Here is an 11,667-nt window from a genome sequence, read left to right on the forward strand (position 1 = left end):
ATGTAAGTGCATTGCAGGGTTGCAACAGGTGAGGCAGCAAGCAGATAGGTGTAAAATGGGGGCTGAGTTTTGGGGAGCAGTTGTTCAATCTGAGATAATGCAGCTACACACATCCACATGACCTGTCCTCTTCCTCCTCCTCTCTTCAGCTGCTCTGAGCAGCAGCACTTTAACAACTCATCCATTTGTGTCTCTGGCTGCTCTGGGGTGTGCAGCACACGCTGGGCAGGGCTGCGCTGCTGAGGGTGTGGGGACAGGCCCGAGCTGGGGCTGCTGAACGGGCTGGGGGTGCTGAACGGGCTGGGGCTGCTGAACGGGCTGGGGGTGCTGAACGAGCTGGGGCTGCTGAACGAGCAGGGCTGGCAGGGGGAGGAACAGAGGAAAGGATGGTGGGGGGAGCGTGTGAGCGAGTGAGTGAGTGTGTGTGTGTGTGTGTGTGTGTGTGTGTGGGTGTGCACGAGTGTGAGTGAGTGTGAGTAGTGTGCAAGGGTGTGAGCAGCTGTGCGTGGGTATGAGTGTGCATGTGTGTTTCTGTGTGTCTGTCTGTGTGTCTGTGTGTCTGTCTGTGTGTGTGCGCCGCTCGCTGGGCCCGGCGCTCCGCACAGCCCCGGCGGTCACGGGGAGGCCGGAGCCCGGTGGGGATGGCGGATCCCTGCCGCGGGCAGCGCAGCGCCGCCCCTGCCGCGGCTGTTCGGCAAGGCCTGGGGCAGATGGGGCAGATCCCGGGGAGGGCGGCACCGGGGGAACCGGGCGGACACCGTAGGGCCCGTGAGGCCCGTGGGGCCCCGCTCCCTGCAGCGGCCGCCAGGGGGCGCTGAGGCCGCCGCGCTGGCCCCGCCATGGCGGCTCTTTCTCGCGGCGTCTCGCGCGATCGTGACGCGCGGCCACGTGACTCGGCGCCGGCCGGGCCGCGCCGTTCGGCCCCGCGCGAGTGACGGGAGCGGAACCGGGAGCGGAACCGGGACGGCGCCTGCGGGGCGGGGCCGCCAGCCAGCGGGGCCGGGCCGGGGCAGGTGACGGCGGAGCCGAGGCTGGGCCGGGCCGGCGCTTCCCGGCGGCCCGCAGCGAGCCGCGGCCTGGTCCACACGTGGGGCCTGGTCCCGCCGTTCGCGCCCGGGCCCGGCGGGTGCGCGCCCCTGGCGGGGTTGGGCCCCGCGGCCTTTGCCCGCCATGGCGCCCCCGGCAGAGCCGCAGCCGGAGGCGGAGAACGAGCCGGCGCTGGAGCAGTGGCGGCAGTACAACGAGACCGACCGGCAATGGGCGCTGCGCCGGCGCTTCATCCTCCGCCACCTCGCCGCGTACCCCGGCGGCGCCATCGACCAGCTGCTGGCGCTCTCCGTGCTCTGGACCAACCACGTCTTCATGGGCTGCAGGTGAGCGGGGGCTCCCGCCGGGCTCGGGCGGGCTCTCGGTGCTCGCTGTCAGCCGGGGTGCCCGCAGGACACCGGGGCTCGGGGCGCTCGGCAGGACGGGCCGTGCCGCGGGCAGGAGCCGGTGAAGCGGAGCGGGACCGGAGCCCCCGCCGGGAGAACGGGCTCGGGCTCCCGTGGGCGCCAAACCTCGGCCCCAGATGCGCTTTAGAAAGGAGCCGCAGGACAGGTGGGAGGGAAGGGGCTGAGGCAAGAGAGCTTCTGTCCCTGGCCGGGTTTGTTCGCTCGAGTGTGCCGGTGTGTGTTTGTGGAGGGCAGCAAGCCGCTGGAAAAGTTCATGGATGTTCTGCAAGTGGTTCTTGATGTCCCGCCCCCAGGACTCGCTGAGCTTGCGGTGCTGTGTCATTTAAATGAGCAGAGAGCTTCCCTGGGAGCACAAAGCCGCCTGTGCAGTCCCTGAAGGCTCAGCCTTTTGTGGAGAAGGGAAGGGGAATCCTTTCATCCAGCCGTTCCTGCCGTAGCCAGGCTGTGCAGATCTGCACAAACGTCACCCATGTTCACAGACCCTTTAATGATGAGATTGTTTTGTTTACAGCTGGACGGAAGCAGTTGCTTAACCACCAACTTCTGCAAACTGTGGCACAGAGATGGACTTTTAATAATGTTCCATCCCGCAGCCTTGTGGGGGAATACTTTGTGTCATCTCTACAGAGCAAAATCAGTATCTTTAAATACACATCTGCCTGTTTCCTTTTTTTTTCCTGAGTCAAGTACTAAACTCTTCTGCCCTGCAAGCATCAAAATTTAACATAGATTTTAAACAGTTCCAATTTCCAAAGCTTGAGCAATATGTTAAAATTGAGTATATACTTTTATTCTTCATATACAGTCACATACAGTGGTCTGTCTTAATGTGTTTGTGTGCTGTCTTAATGGGGACCTTTTCTGTGCCAGGGCTTTTGGGAATGGTGCAATAATCAGCTACAGGGTGCTGCTAATAGAAGGGAGAAACTCTGTGGGAAGGTTTCAAATCCCAAAAACCGCTGCAGTTTGTCAGTGCACATCCTTTCTGTGATGAACTCCTTCACCTGCAGCTCTCAGGGGAGATGAGATTTGGGCAGGATGCAGTCTGGAGCCATTATCAGTGAAGATGTTTCCCCAGAGCTGGTGTGCCTGGCTGGAGCACTGCAGGGAACATTCTGTACTGTTAAAACAATTCTAGCTTTACTTACAGTTGCCTGGGGCAGGAAGGGTCCTGCAGCATTCCCTGGAACTGCCTTTGGTGTTTGGGAAGAGATGTTGTTGATTCATCAAGTAAATAGCTTCAAAGTTTGAGGGATTTTAGTTGTTTTCCCTTAGGTTTGTTGGCTGGTGTTTGGTTTGGGGCTTTGTTTTGTTTTGTTTTGTTTTCCTAATGCTGGTTTCTTGCCAGCTGTTTGTCAGAGCAGCTCAGCTGGTTAGAGCAGGGTGCTGATAATGACAGTGATGTGGGTTCAGTCCCTGTGTGGGTCATTCACCCAAGACTTGGACTCGATAATCCTTGTGGGACCCTTCCAACTCAGCCTGTGGCTCTGGGAAGAACAGATCAGAGGCTTTGCTGTGAAATCAAACTGAGTGTTCTGCTGGGAGATGATGGGGAGAGCATCCAGAAGGCTCAGAACACATGGTCTGTGAGGAAGGGGTTAAATAAAAGGCTTCATTAGTTTAGGTGTGGATGAGAGAAGGTGCTCCTGTTCCCAGATATGTTAAAGGTGGCTGAGAATGGGGGCAGTGGTGCAGGAAAGCATTGTGCTCCAGAGTTACAGGATCAGGACAAGGGGTGACCTGTGAAAGTCACAGCAGGGAGACTCCAGTTAGCTACTGGAGGCACTGGGATCCTCTGCCAGATGAGACAAACACATGTTGAGACTGAGTGATCTCAGCTGAAATATGAGCCCCAAAGGTCTCCATCCTTTGTGAAGGATGACAGGTGTCAAATCTGACACTGCCCTTGCACCCTGCTGGAAATGGACACTGCCCATCACAGGTAATGTCACCGTGTCCCTGTAACTCAGGGAGAGAAACAGATTCCCACTGCTCTCCCCTTGGCTGCGAGAGGATGGGGATATGTCCTGGTTTGAAGGAAGGCAGGAACCTCCCTTGGAATGGAAAATACAACCTCTGTCCTTCTGAACTATTATAACTTTGAAATTGCAGGGCTTTCAGGCAGAGGTATGGGGAAGGGAGCAGCAGTTCTTTACTAGAATGTGTGTGCACAGCCCAGAATGTGTGTGTCCATCCCCAGTGTGTGTGCACAGCCCAGACTGTCTCTGTATATCCCAGACTGTGTGTGTCCATCCCCAGTGTGTGTGCACAGCCCAGGCTGTCTGTGTCCATCCCAGAATATCTGTGCACACCCCAGACTGTCTCTGCACACCCCAGACTGTCTGTGTCCATCCCAGACTGTCTGTGTCCATCCCCAGTGTCTCTGCACACCCCAGACTGTCTGTCCGTCCCCAGTGTGTGTGCACACCCCAGACTGTCTCTGCACACCCCAGACTGTCTGTGTCCGTCCCCAGTGTCTCTGCACACCCCAGACTGTCTCTGCACACCCCAGACTGTCTCTGTCCGTCCCCAGTGTGTGTGCACACCCCAGACTGTCTGTGTCCATCCCCAGTGTCTCTGCACACCCCAGACTGTCTGTGTCCATCCCCAGTGTCTCTGCACACCCCAGACTGTCTGTGTCCATCCCCAGTGTCTCTGCACACCCCAGACTGTCTCTGCACACCCCAGACTGTCTGTGTCCGTCCCCAGTGTCTCTGCACACCCCAGACTGTCTGTCCGTCCCCAGTGTCCGCGCTGTCCCCGTGTCCCGCTGCCGCAGCCGCGCTGCCCCCGGTGCAGTTCCGGGCCCGGCCGGCAGGGGCGCTGCTGGCTCCCGGCCGGGGGGGGGGCGATGGGTCCCGCGGGGGGCAAAGAAAACAAAACAAAATAAAATAAAATGTAACAGACACTGTGCAGCCCTAGCGGGAGCTTCGGGGTTGGGTGACGCGGAGTGCAGGGTTAAAGTGTAGCAAAAAAGCCCCAGACAGTGCAGAAAACGCCGGGGCTGGGCTGTCCTCCTCCCGTGCCAACGGCGAGGGAGTGAGAGGAGCTGAGCCCAGCCCCTCACCCCTGGCCAGAATCTCGTGGTGTCTTTGCCCTTCCAAAGAGAAAAAAACCCCAGGTATGGGAGTAGCAAGCTGAATACTTCCCCCACCTTGGTCATTTCTTTAGTCTCTCTTAAGTACTGGTCATTATTTTCTCTTAGTAACAGGTGGGACAAAATTCCGTGAGAGAAAGAAACAAAAGGAAAATCCTAACCCACAGCAGGGTATCACCACTATCTCATCTCCCTTTGATCCCTCCTGGAATTTTCTTCCCACTCCCAGTTCCACTGCCTCCACTGAGGGCTGCGCTGTGCTGGTGAAGCAGGGACTGCAGTATTCTGTGCTCAAGAGTTCTCCCAGGAGTTTATATGGATCTAATTTCTGCCTGGTCCTTTAAATCAGGAGCAGAACAAGCCTTTCTTGAGTGGAGCTTGAGTAGATTTCCAGAGTCCTTGGAAGAGCAGTATTTAGAAGCTGGTGCAGATAAATCACTGCAGCCCTGGCTGTTGGGACAGCTGTGGGCTCCTGTCTGTGGGCAGTGCCCAGAGATGCTTTCTGGCTTTGGAAGGTGGGCATACCATGGAACAGGTGCAGCACTGCTCTTCCTCCTCTCTGAACCATGGTGTGAAGCTATCAGAGGCTGCTGTCAGGCTGTGTTTGTGGGCTCTCCTTGGAGAGAAAGGTTTGGGTTTCTTTCCTGTTCAGCCTCACCATGCAAACAGCTCGAAATGGTGTGACAGATCCCCAGAGCAATGGAACACTGAGCTGGTGGGGGGTGTAAGGCCTCAAGGGAGGGGACAGGGCTGTGCCATGCATGTCCTGCTTGTGTGGAGCTGTGGGTGTTGCAGCAGGGTCAGGGTTTGCTCTAAGCTTGTCACAGGCATCTCACCTCTCTCGTGGTTCAGGAACCTAAAACATTTCGGTTACAGCACCCAGCCAGAATTTAGTTTGGCTTTTTAAAGAGTGGTCGATGAAGGCTGAGCAGTGCCTGTGTCACCTGACAGGGCAGTCGTGGTGTTGGTGACGTGCGGGCTCTGGCTGCTGCCCCACTCCAGTGCCACTCTGAGCTCCTGTGCTTGGTTCACTGAAGCTGCTGCTCCTCCCTCACACCCCAGTGTTCAGTAGTGCTCCTGGCAGCTCTGCCAAATTCTGTATTTTGTCAGATAATGTATTTAAATTTCAGTTTAGAACACTGTCAGTGTGGTGGCTGCCTGGCTTAATGAGAAGTGGGTTTGTGCAGAGCTGGTGTGTGGCTGTGTGTCCGTGGCAGGGGGACAGTGGTCAGTGCTGTGCTCTGCTCCAGCAGGAGCAGAGGAGCATCTCCCTTGCACAGCTGCTGTGCCTCAGGCAGCTTTAGTTCTTGCACACAATAAAAGCTTGTGTGTGCCTGTGTGCTGCCCCTGGGGCTGCCTCTGAGCTCCTTCCTGCCCTTGGCCCCTCACAGGTACGGAGTGCAGGTCATGGAGAAGGTTCTCAAGATGGCTGAAGGCATCGACATCGGGGAAACGAGGTGCTACGAGCTGGTGCCCAGCAAGAAGCTGAAGAGATACCGCTCTCCATCGGACAGTGAGTACACCTGCAGTGCCACTGACCCTTCCCTGTCCCTGTCCCTGTCCCTGTCCCTGTCCCTGTCTGGGGGCAGCTCTGGGAGCAGGGGGACCCAGTGTGCCACAGAGCAGCTCCCCCTCCTCTGCCATGTGCATGATTCACACACATTCTGTCTTTGCTTAGGAAAATACCATTTTTCATTTCAATTATCAGGTAATTGGTTTTCTAGGACTGGTGTCTGGAATCAGATACCTGTGTGCCTTCGTGTGCTGTGGTGAGGTGTGATGTTCTGACCCCAGGAAGGGTTGTACATGTACATAGTGATGTTCACCTCATTGCTTTCGAGTTACAGCCTGCTTGGAGCTTTGAGGGGATGGGGAGTAAGCACAATGTGTGGTTTGGGGTTTTTTTTACCACTGCTGGGCCTGGAAGAGTGCTGTATATGTCAGCCCAGTCCATGGTCTCAGGGATCAGTGTTCCAGCCGTAGCCTTCCCAGTGCAGGACATGCAGCAGGCAGGGAGTGCTGGCAGGTCAGTGGCTCCGTTCTGGCTGCTCCGTGGCACCTTCAGAGCTCTGGAGAGGGCGGGATCTGTGCAGGCCCCTGTGTCAGTCAGCAGTGCCTGTGGGAGGCACAAATGCCCGGCAGCACAGGACTCCTCTGGGCTTGGGTAGAATTTCTAGCTCTGCCAAAGTTACTTCCCTTACTTTGCCAGCCAGGAGTCTTTCTGTGCTTCCATGGGCCAGCTGCAGAGCTGAGGAGAGGCTGTTCTTGTGTGTTTTGTCTGTCACAGGCAGCAGCCCTGAGGGTTCTCCAGGGCTTGTTGCACAGACGGCACAATGAGCTGTTCTGCTGGCAAGAGCCTTTAGGTGCTGCTGCAGTGCAGCCATCAAAAACAGACAGGGAAGAAATGCAAACCTTGCCATAATTCATCAAAACTGATGGGCAAAGGATTTAATGTGTAAGAGCTTTGTCACCTGATTTCAGTAGGAAGGAAGGAAGGGCTGTTTGAGCTTTGTCACCTGATTTCAGTAGGAAGGGAGGAAGGGCTGTTTGTGCTGTGTGCAGGTGTTGTTTTCACTGCAGTGAGCTGGGTGGTGATACCTGTGCTGTGGTGGTTGGTGTCTAGACAGCCTGACCTACAGAAGGCCAACACATTCCCACTGGATTAGGCACCACTTCCCAGCACTGAGCTGGCCTTTTGCTCCTCTGATGAAATTACACACATAGACCACGTCAGCATGTGGGTGCTGAATCTTCCACAGGAGAAGCCCTGTGTAACCATCTCTTAGATGTAACATATTTGCTTGTCAGCTATTTGATTCTCCCCCTCTGCAGTAGCTGTGCATGCCAGGAGAGTCTTTCTCATTTGCATTTCTTCTGGTGCAGAAACAAGAGGTCAGTCAGTAATGGGGCCCTCAATTCTTGCATGTCCCTTGAGGCTCAGGCAGATTTCTTCATGTTTGCTGCCCTTTAGCCCAAAGCAATTACACTGAGAGAAGATGTGCTCCTATTAAGTCAGTAACAGCCCCGTGTGTTTTGGAAAGGAGGGTTTGGTACCACTGTGTTCCACCTCAGATGAGGAGACAGGATGATAAAGTAGTTTATCTGACATCATCCTGCAACCCTGCAGCAGAGTCAGAGCTCAGGTTCTAGTCCTGCTGTGGTGTTCTGTCTTGTTTACCATAGTTTTACTTATTTTAGTAGATTTGAAGGCATTCACTTCAGAAATGACCAGATGGGTCAGTGGGCAATGCTGGAAGGCAGTGTCATCTGACCAAATATGTAGAGATTTTTGTGTGGTAGCTGTGAAAGTGGAAATACCACTGTAGTGACCTGCACAAGAATGACTGGTTATCTTTGATGAATTGTGAATGTCTTTTGGAAGGAAACCTTTTGGGTTTTGGCTATGGAATGCAAGTCCTGTGTTCAGAGCCTGCAGGCTCCTCTTGCAGATCACTTTCTGAAAACAGTCTCCCTGTCATAGCACATATTGGTAACTGTGTAATATTCTTCCATCTCATAGGTCCAGAGCCAGAAGCGACTCCCGAGCCACCGAAAAAGGTGGTGCCCAAGTTCCGAGTGCGACCTCGCTTTGAGCCCATACATTTTGTCACCAGCGCTGAGAAGGATGGCAAGAAGGACAATTCAATGGATAACCAAAGGCAGGAGGTGAACCAGGAGGCAAATACAAACAGCATGGCACAGCCAGCTGAAAACTGTACAAATTCTTTTGTGAATGCACGAGAGGCGAATCCCCAGCTCTCCGGCTCAGCTGGGCTTGGCTTTACAGGCCCAGCAGCAGCAGCAGCAGCCAAGAAGGCTGTGAATAGTGTGGACTCTAGCACAAGCAATGCTGTGCAGGTTTCTGTTTCCCCTTCAACTGCCCCACCTGCATCAGAGACTTTCCCTCCATCAGCAATAATGCTGAAGCAGAGCTTTATGGAGAAACTGTCAGCAGCTGTCTGGAAAAACCTTACTAATCCAGATGCAAACACTGGGACGGATAAAATTAACTTCACGTATCTTTTGACGCGTTCAATTCAGGCATGCAAGACAAACCCTGAATATATTTATGTTCCTCTGAAAGAGATTGCCCCTGCTGACCTGCCCAAGAGCAAGAAGCTCCTGACAGACGGCTTTGCTTGCGAGGTGCGGTGTCAGAACGTGTACCTGGCCACCGGCTACGCGGGCAGCAAGAACGGCTCCCGGGACCGAGCCGCCGAGCAGGCGGTGAAGCTGCTGAAGAAATCCGTGGAAGTTCGAGTCGTTCAGCGCAAGTTCAAGCACACCTACCACGAGGACCTGGTGGTGTGTGAGGCAGGTGTGTGTCGCCCAGATTTCCCTCCCGCTCTCAAACCTCACGAGGAGTTCGTAGTTGCCAACAGGGACTGTGTCCCCATGCAGCCCGGTACTGAATCCACAAAGGGTTCCGCAAATGCCAACAAAGATTGGACTAGTTTTGTCCTCACAGAGAATGCCAGCGATGCAATAGGAATACTTAACAATTCTGCCTCATATAACAAAATGTCTGTTGAATATAAGTATGAATTAATGCCCAACCGCTCGTGGCGTTGTCAGGTGTATCTCCAAGATCACTGCCTGGCCGAGGGATTTGGCACAAAAAAGACCAGCAAGCATGCAGCAGCTGAGGAGGCACTGAAAATCCTGCAGAAGATGCAGTCCAATATAGCATCCCTCAAAGTGACCCAGGTGCAGAAAGTGGGCTGCTCATCACGGGGCTCTGGGAGGAAGAAGGACCTGAAGGACCTGGTGATCTACGAGAACTCCACTAACCCGGTGTGCACCCTCAACGACACGGCCCAGTTCAACAAGATGACGGTGGAGTACGTCTTTGAGAGGATGACAGGCATGCGATGGAAGTGCAAGGTGATGCTTGAAGATGAATTCATTGCAGAAGCAGTCGGAGTGAAGAAATCTGTCAAGCATGAGGCAGCAGAGGAAGCCGTGAAAATCCTCAAAAAGACTCAGCCAACTGTTGTTAATAACCTGAAGAAAGGCGCTGTTGAAGACGTCATCTCCAGAAATGAGATTCGAGGTCGATCAGCAGAAGAGGCTTTCAAACAGAAGATCAAAGAAGACAACATTGGGAACCAAATTTTAAGAAAGATGGGCTGGACAGGCGGTGGCCTAGGGAAGGATGGTGAAGGGATTAGGGAGCCTATTTCAGTAAAGGAGCAGTTCAAAAGGGAAGGACTTGGGCTTGATGTGGAAAGGGTGAACAGAATCGCTAAGAGAGATATTGAAGAGATCATTCGAAACTATGCACGTTCAGACAGTCACATTGACTTGACTTTCTCTAGAGAACTGACCATGGATGAGCGGAAGCAGATACATCAGATTGCCCAAAAATACGGTCTTAAAAGTAAATCCCACGGGCAGGGACACAACAGATACTTGGTGGTGAGCAGGAAGCGGCGCAAGGAGGATCTGTTAGACCAGCTGAAGCAGGAGGGCCAGGTTGGGCATTACGAGCTTATCATGCCCCAAGCAAACTGAGGTGAGGTGTCCCCTTTGAACAGAGACTGAGTTTCCTGGACACTCGACTAAAGAAAGAGATGCTGCATTTTTCTTGTGGGTAATAAAATAATGACATTAAAGTCTTTTACTTTGGCAATATAATTTCTGAAATGTTGTTCGGTGTTTAGAATCGACCGAATTCTGTTCGAGCGCATTAGCACAACCCAAAAGCAGTAGTGCTGTTCCTGTATGTGTCTTTGATATTACTTGTTCCTTCACATTTTACTAGTTTTGTAATAGCAAACACACATGTCCAACACGAAGGAATTTGACATCATTTAAAATTATAGGTCCCTTGCTCTTCTTGAGCAAGGAAGGAGAAAAAAAAAAACCTTTTTAAAAAAAAATTTAAAAAGCAAAGGAAATGCAGTCTGGGGGCATAAACTTGTATGTAAAATTGGTATTAATTACAACAAAAATAAAGTTTTATTTCTGGAAAAAAAAGGTTTTGTCACACTTTGTATTAAAAAAGTGTGCAAACTGATTATTCCTGAGAAATACATATATCAAGGTCTTGTCTCTGCTGTGTTTATGTACAGTATGTAAACCTTAACCAGTTTAGTGGTAGTTTTATTCATAGATTTCTACCTTGAGTCTCCCATTCTGAGAGTCACTGACGGCGCCTTCACTGCCAGCGAATGGGACTGAGAGAATTCCAGCGTTCCTACCTTGGAGAACGGTTGACATGTGCAGATACCATGGTGAAGTGTGAAATATAAAAACTGGAGGTAAATGCAGAGCCCACGCTCAAAGATGCTCATGTAGCTTGTGGGGACTGTTATATAACTTATTTTTTTACTTGGAATATCAGCTCTTTAATCCTGAACAAAACTGAATGTGTGCCTGGTTATTTCTCTGCTCCATCCCTGTACCCGTGCTTGTGTCTGGTGAGGGGGATTCCCCAGGAAACTTCTGGCCTTGCTCTGACCACGTGTGAGTGTGGAAGCTCTCCAGGACTGGCTTATGTCACTGTGAGGGCAGAGCACTCCCTTCTTTGATGGGGAAGCAGCCTCTGACCTCCATCTGCACTGCCTGCTGGCAGGGTTACAGGACACGGTGCTCTGTGAGCCTTGGAGAACTCTCCCTTCATGCTTAGGAAGGTTAAAGGAGAGCAGCTGGCCTTGGAAGAGCCAGGAGTGAGGTGTGCCTAGAGATGCTGCTCATTGTGTCAGCAGTGGGGGCTGCAGATGCTTTGCTAAGCCAGCCCTAGTGCAGTGGTTCTGTCAGCTCTCCTGTTGCCGTGTCTCAGCCATCACCTGGTGTTTCCTGCTGCTTATATTTGCCTCTCCAAATCATGACACCTTCCTCTACTTTTTTTCCCACCTCTTGTTCCATTTTGTTTTTAAATGCTCTCAGGGCTGAGGTGAGGATGTCTGACCTCAGAATGTCCTGGTGCTGAGCAGTTAGAGGGATTTTCATCCCTGCAGGGTGATGAGGAAGAGGAGAGGCTGCCCTGGCAGGTGAGACTCAGGAAGCAGAGAGCAAGAGTCCTCTCCTCTCTGCTTGGCTGCAGCACAGCTTCTGCCTGGTTGCTCTGCTGGGTAACAACTTCCTGCTGCTGTGAAAAAATAATATAGCAGT

General features: G+C 53.0%; 1 protein-coding gene across 1 annotated transcript; it reads left to right on the forward strand.

Annotated features, from left to right (window-relative positions):
- Positions 1-1,170: 1,170 nt before the first annotated feature.
- NKRF (NFKB repressing factor) lies at positions 1,171-10,917 on the forward strand. The gene is made up of 3 exons (XM_063170635.1): positions 1,171-1,373; positions 5,943-6,064; positions 8,072-10,917. The coding sequence occupies exons 1-3, from the start codon at positions 1,171-1,173 to the stop codon at positions 10,063-10,065; spliced, it is 2,319 nt and encodes a 772-aa protein (XP_063026705.1). The 3' UTR covers positions 10,066-10,917.
- Positions 10,918-11,667: the final 750 nt, after the last annotated feature.

Source organism: Melospiza melodia, chromosome 16, assembly GCF_035770615.1.
Source record: "Melospiza melodia melodia isolate bMelMel2 chromosome 16, bMelMel2.pri, whole genome shotgun sequence".
In the NCBI taxonomy this organism is placed as follows: domain Eukaryota; kingdom Metazoa; phylum Chordata; class Aves; order Passeriformes; family Passerellidae; genus Melospiza; species Melospiza melodia.

Excerpts from the sequence above, each read along its gene's own strand:
- NKRF (XM_063170635.1), top strand. The coding sequence starts at position 1,171 with ATGGCGCCCCCGGCAGAGCCGCAGCCGGAGGCGGAGAACGAGCCGGCG. Across the intron at positions 1,374-5,942 it reads CACGTCTTCATGGGCTGCAG|GTACGGAGTGCAGGTCATGG; the intron begins GTGAGCGGGGGC and ends GGCCCCTCACAG. Across the intron at positions 6,065-8,071 it reads ATACCGCTCTCCATCGGACA|GTCCAGAGCCAGAAGCGACT; the intron begins GTGAGTACACCT and ends TCCATCTCATAG.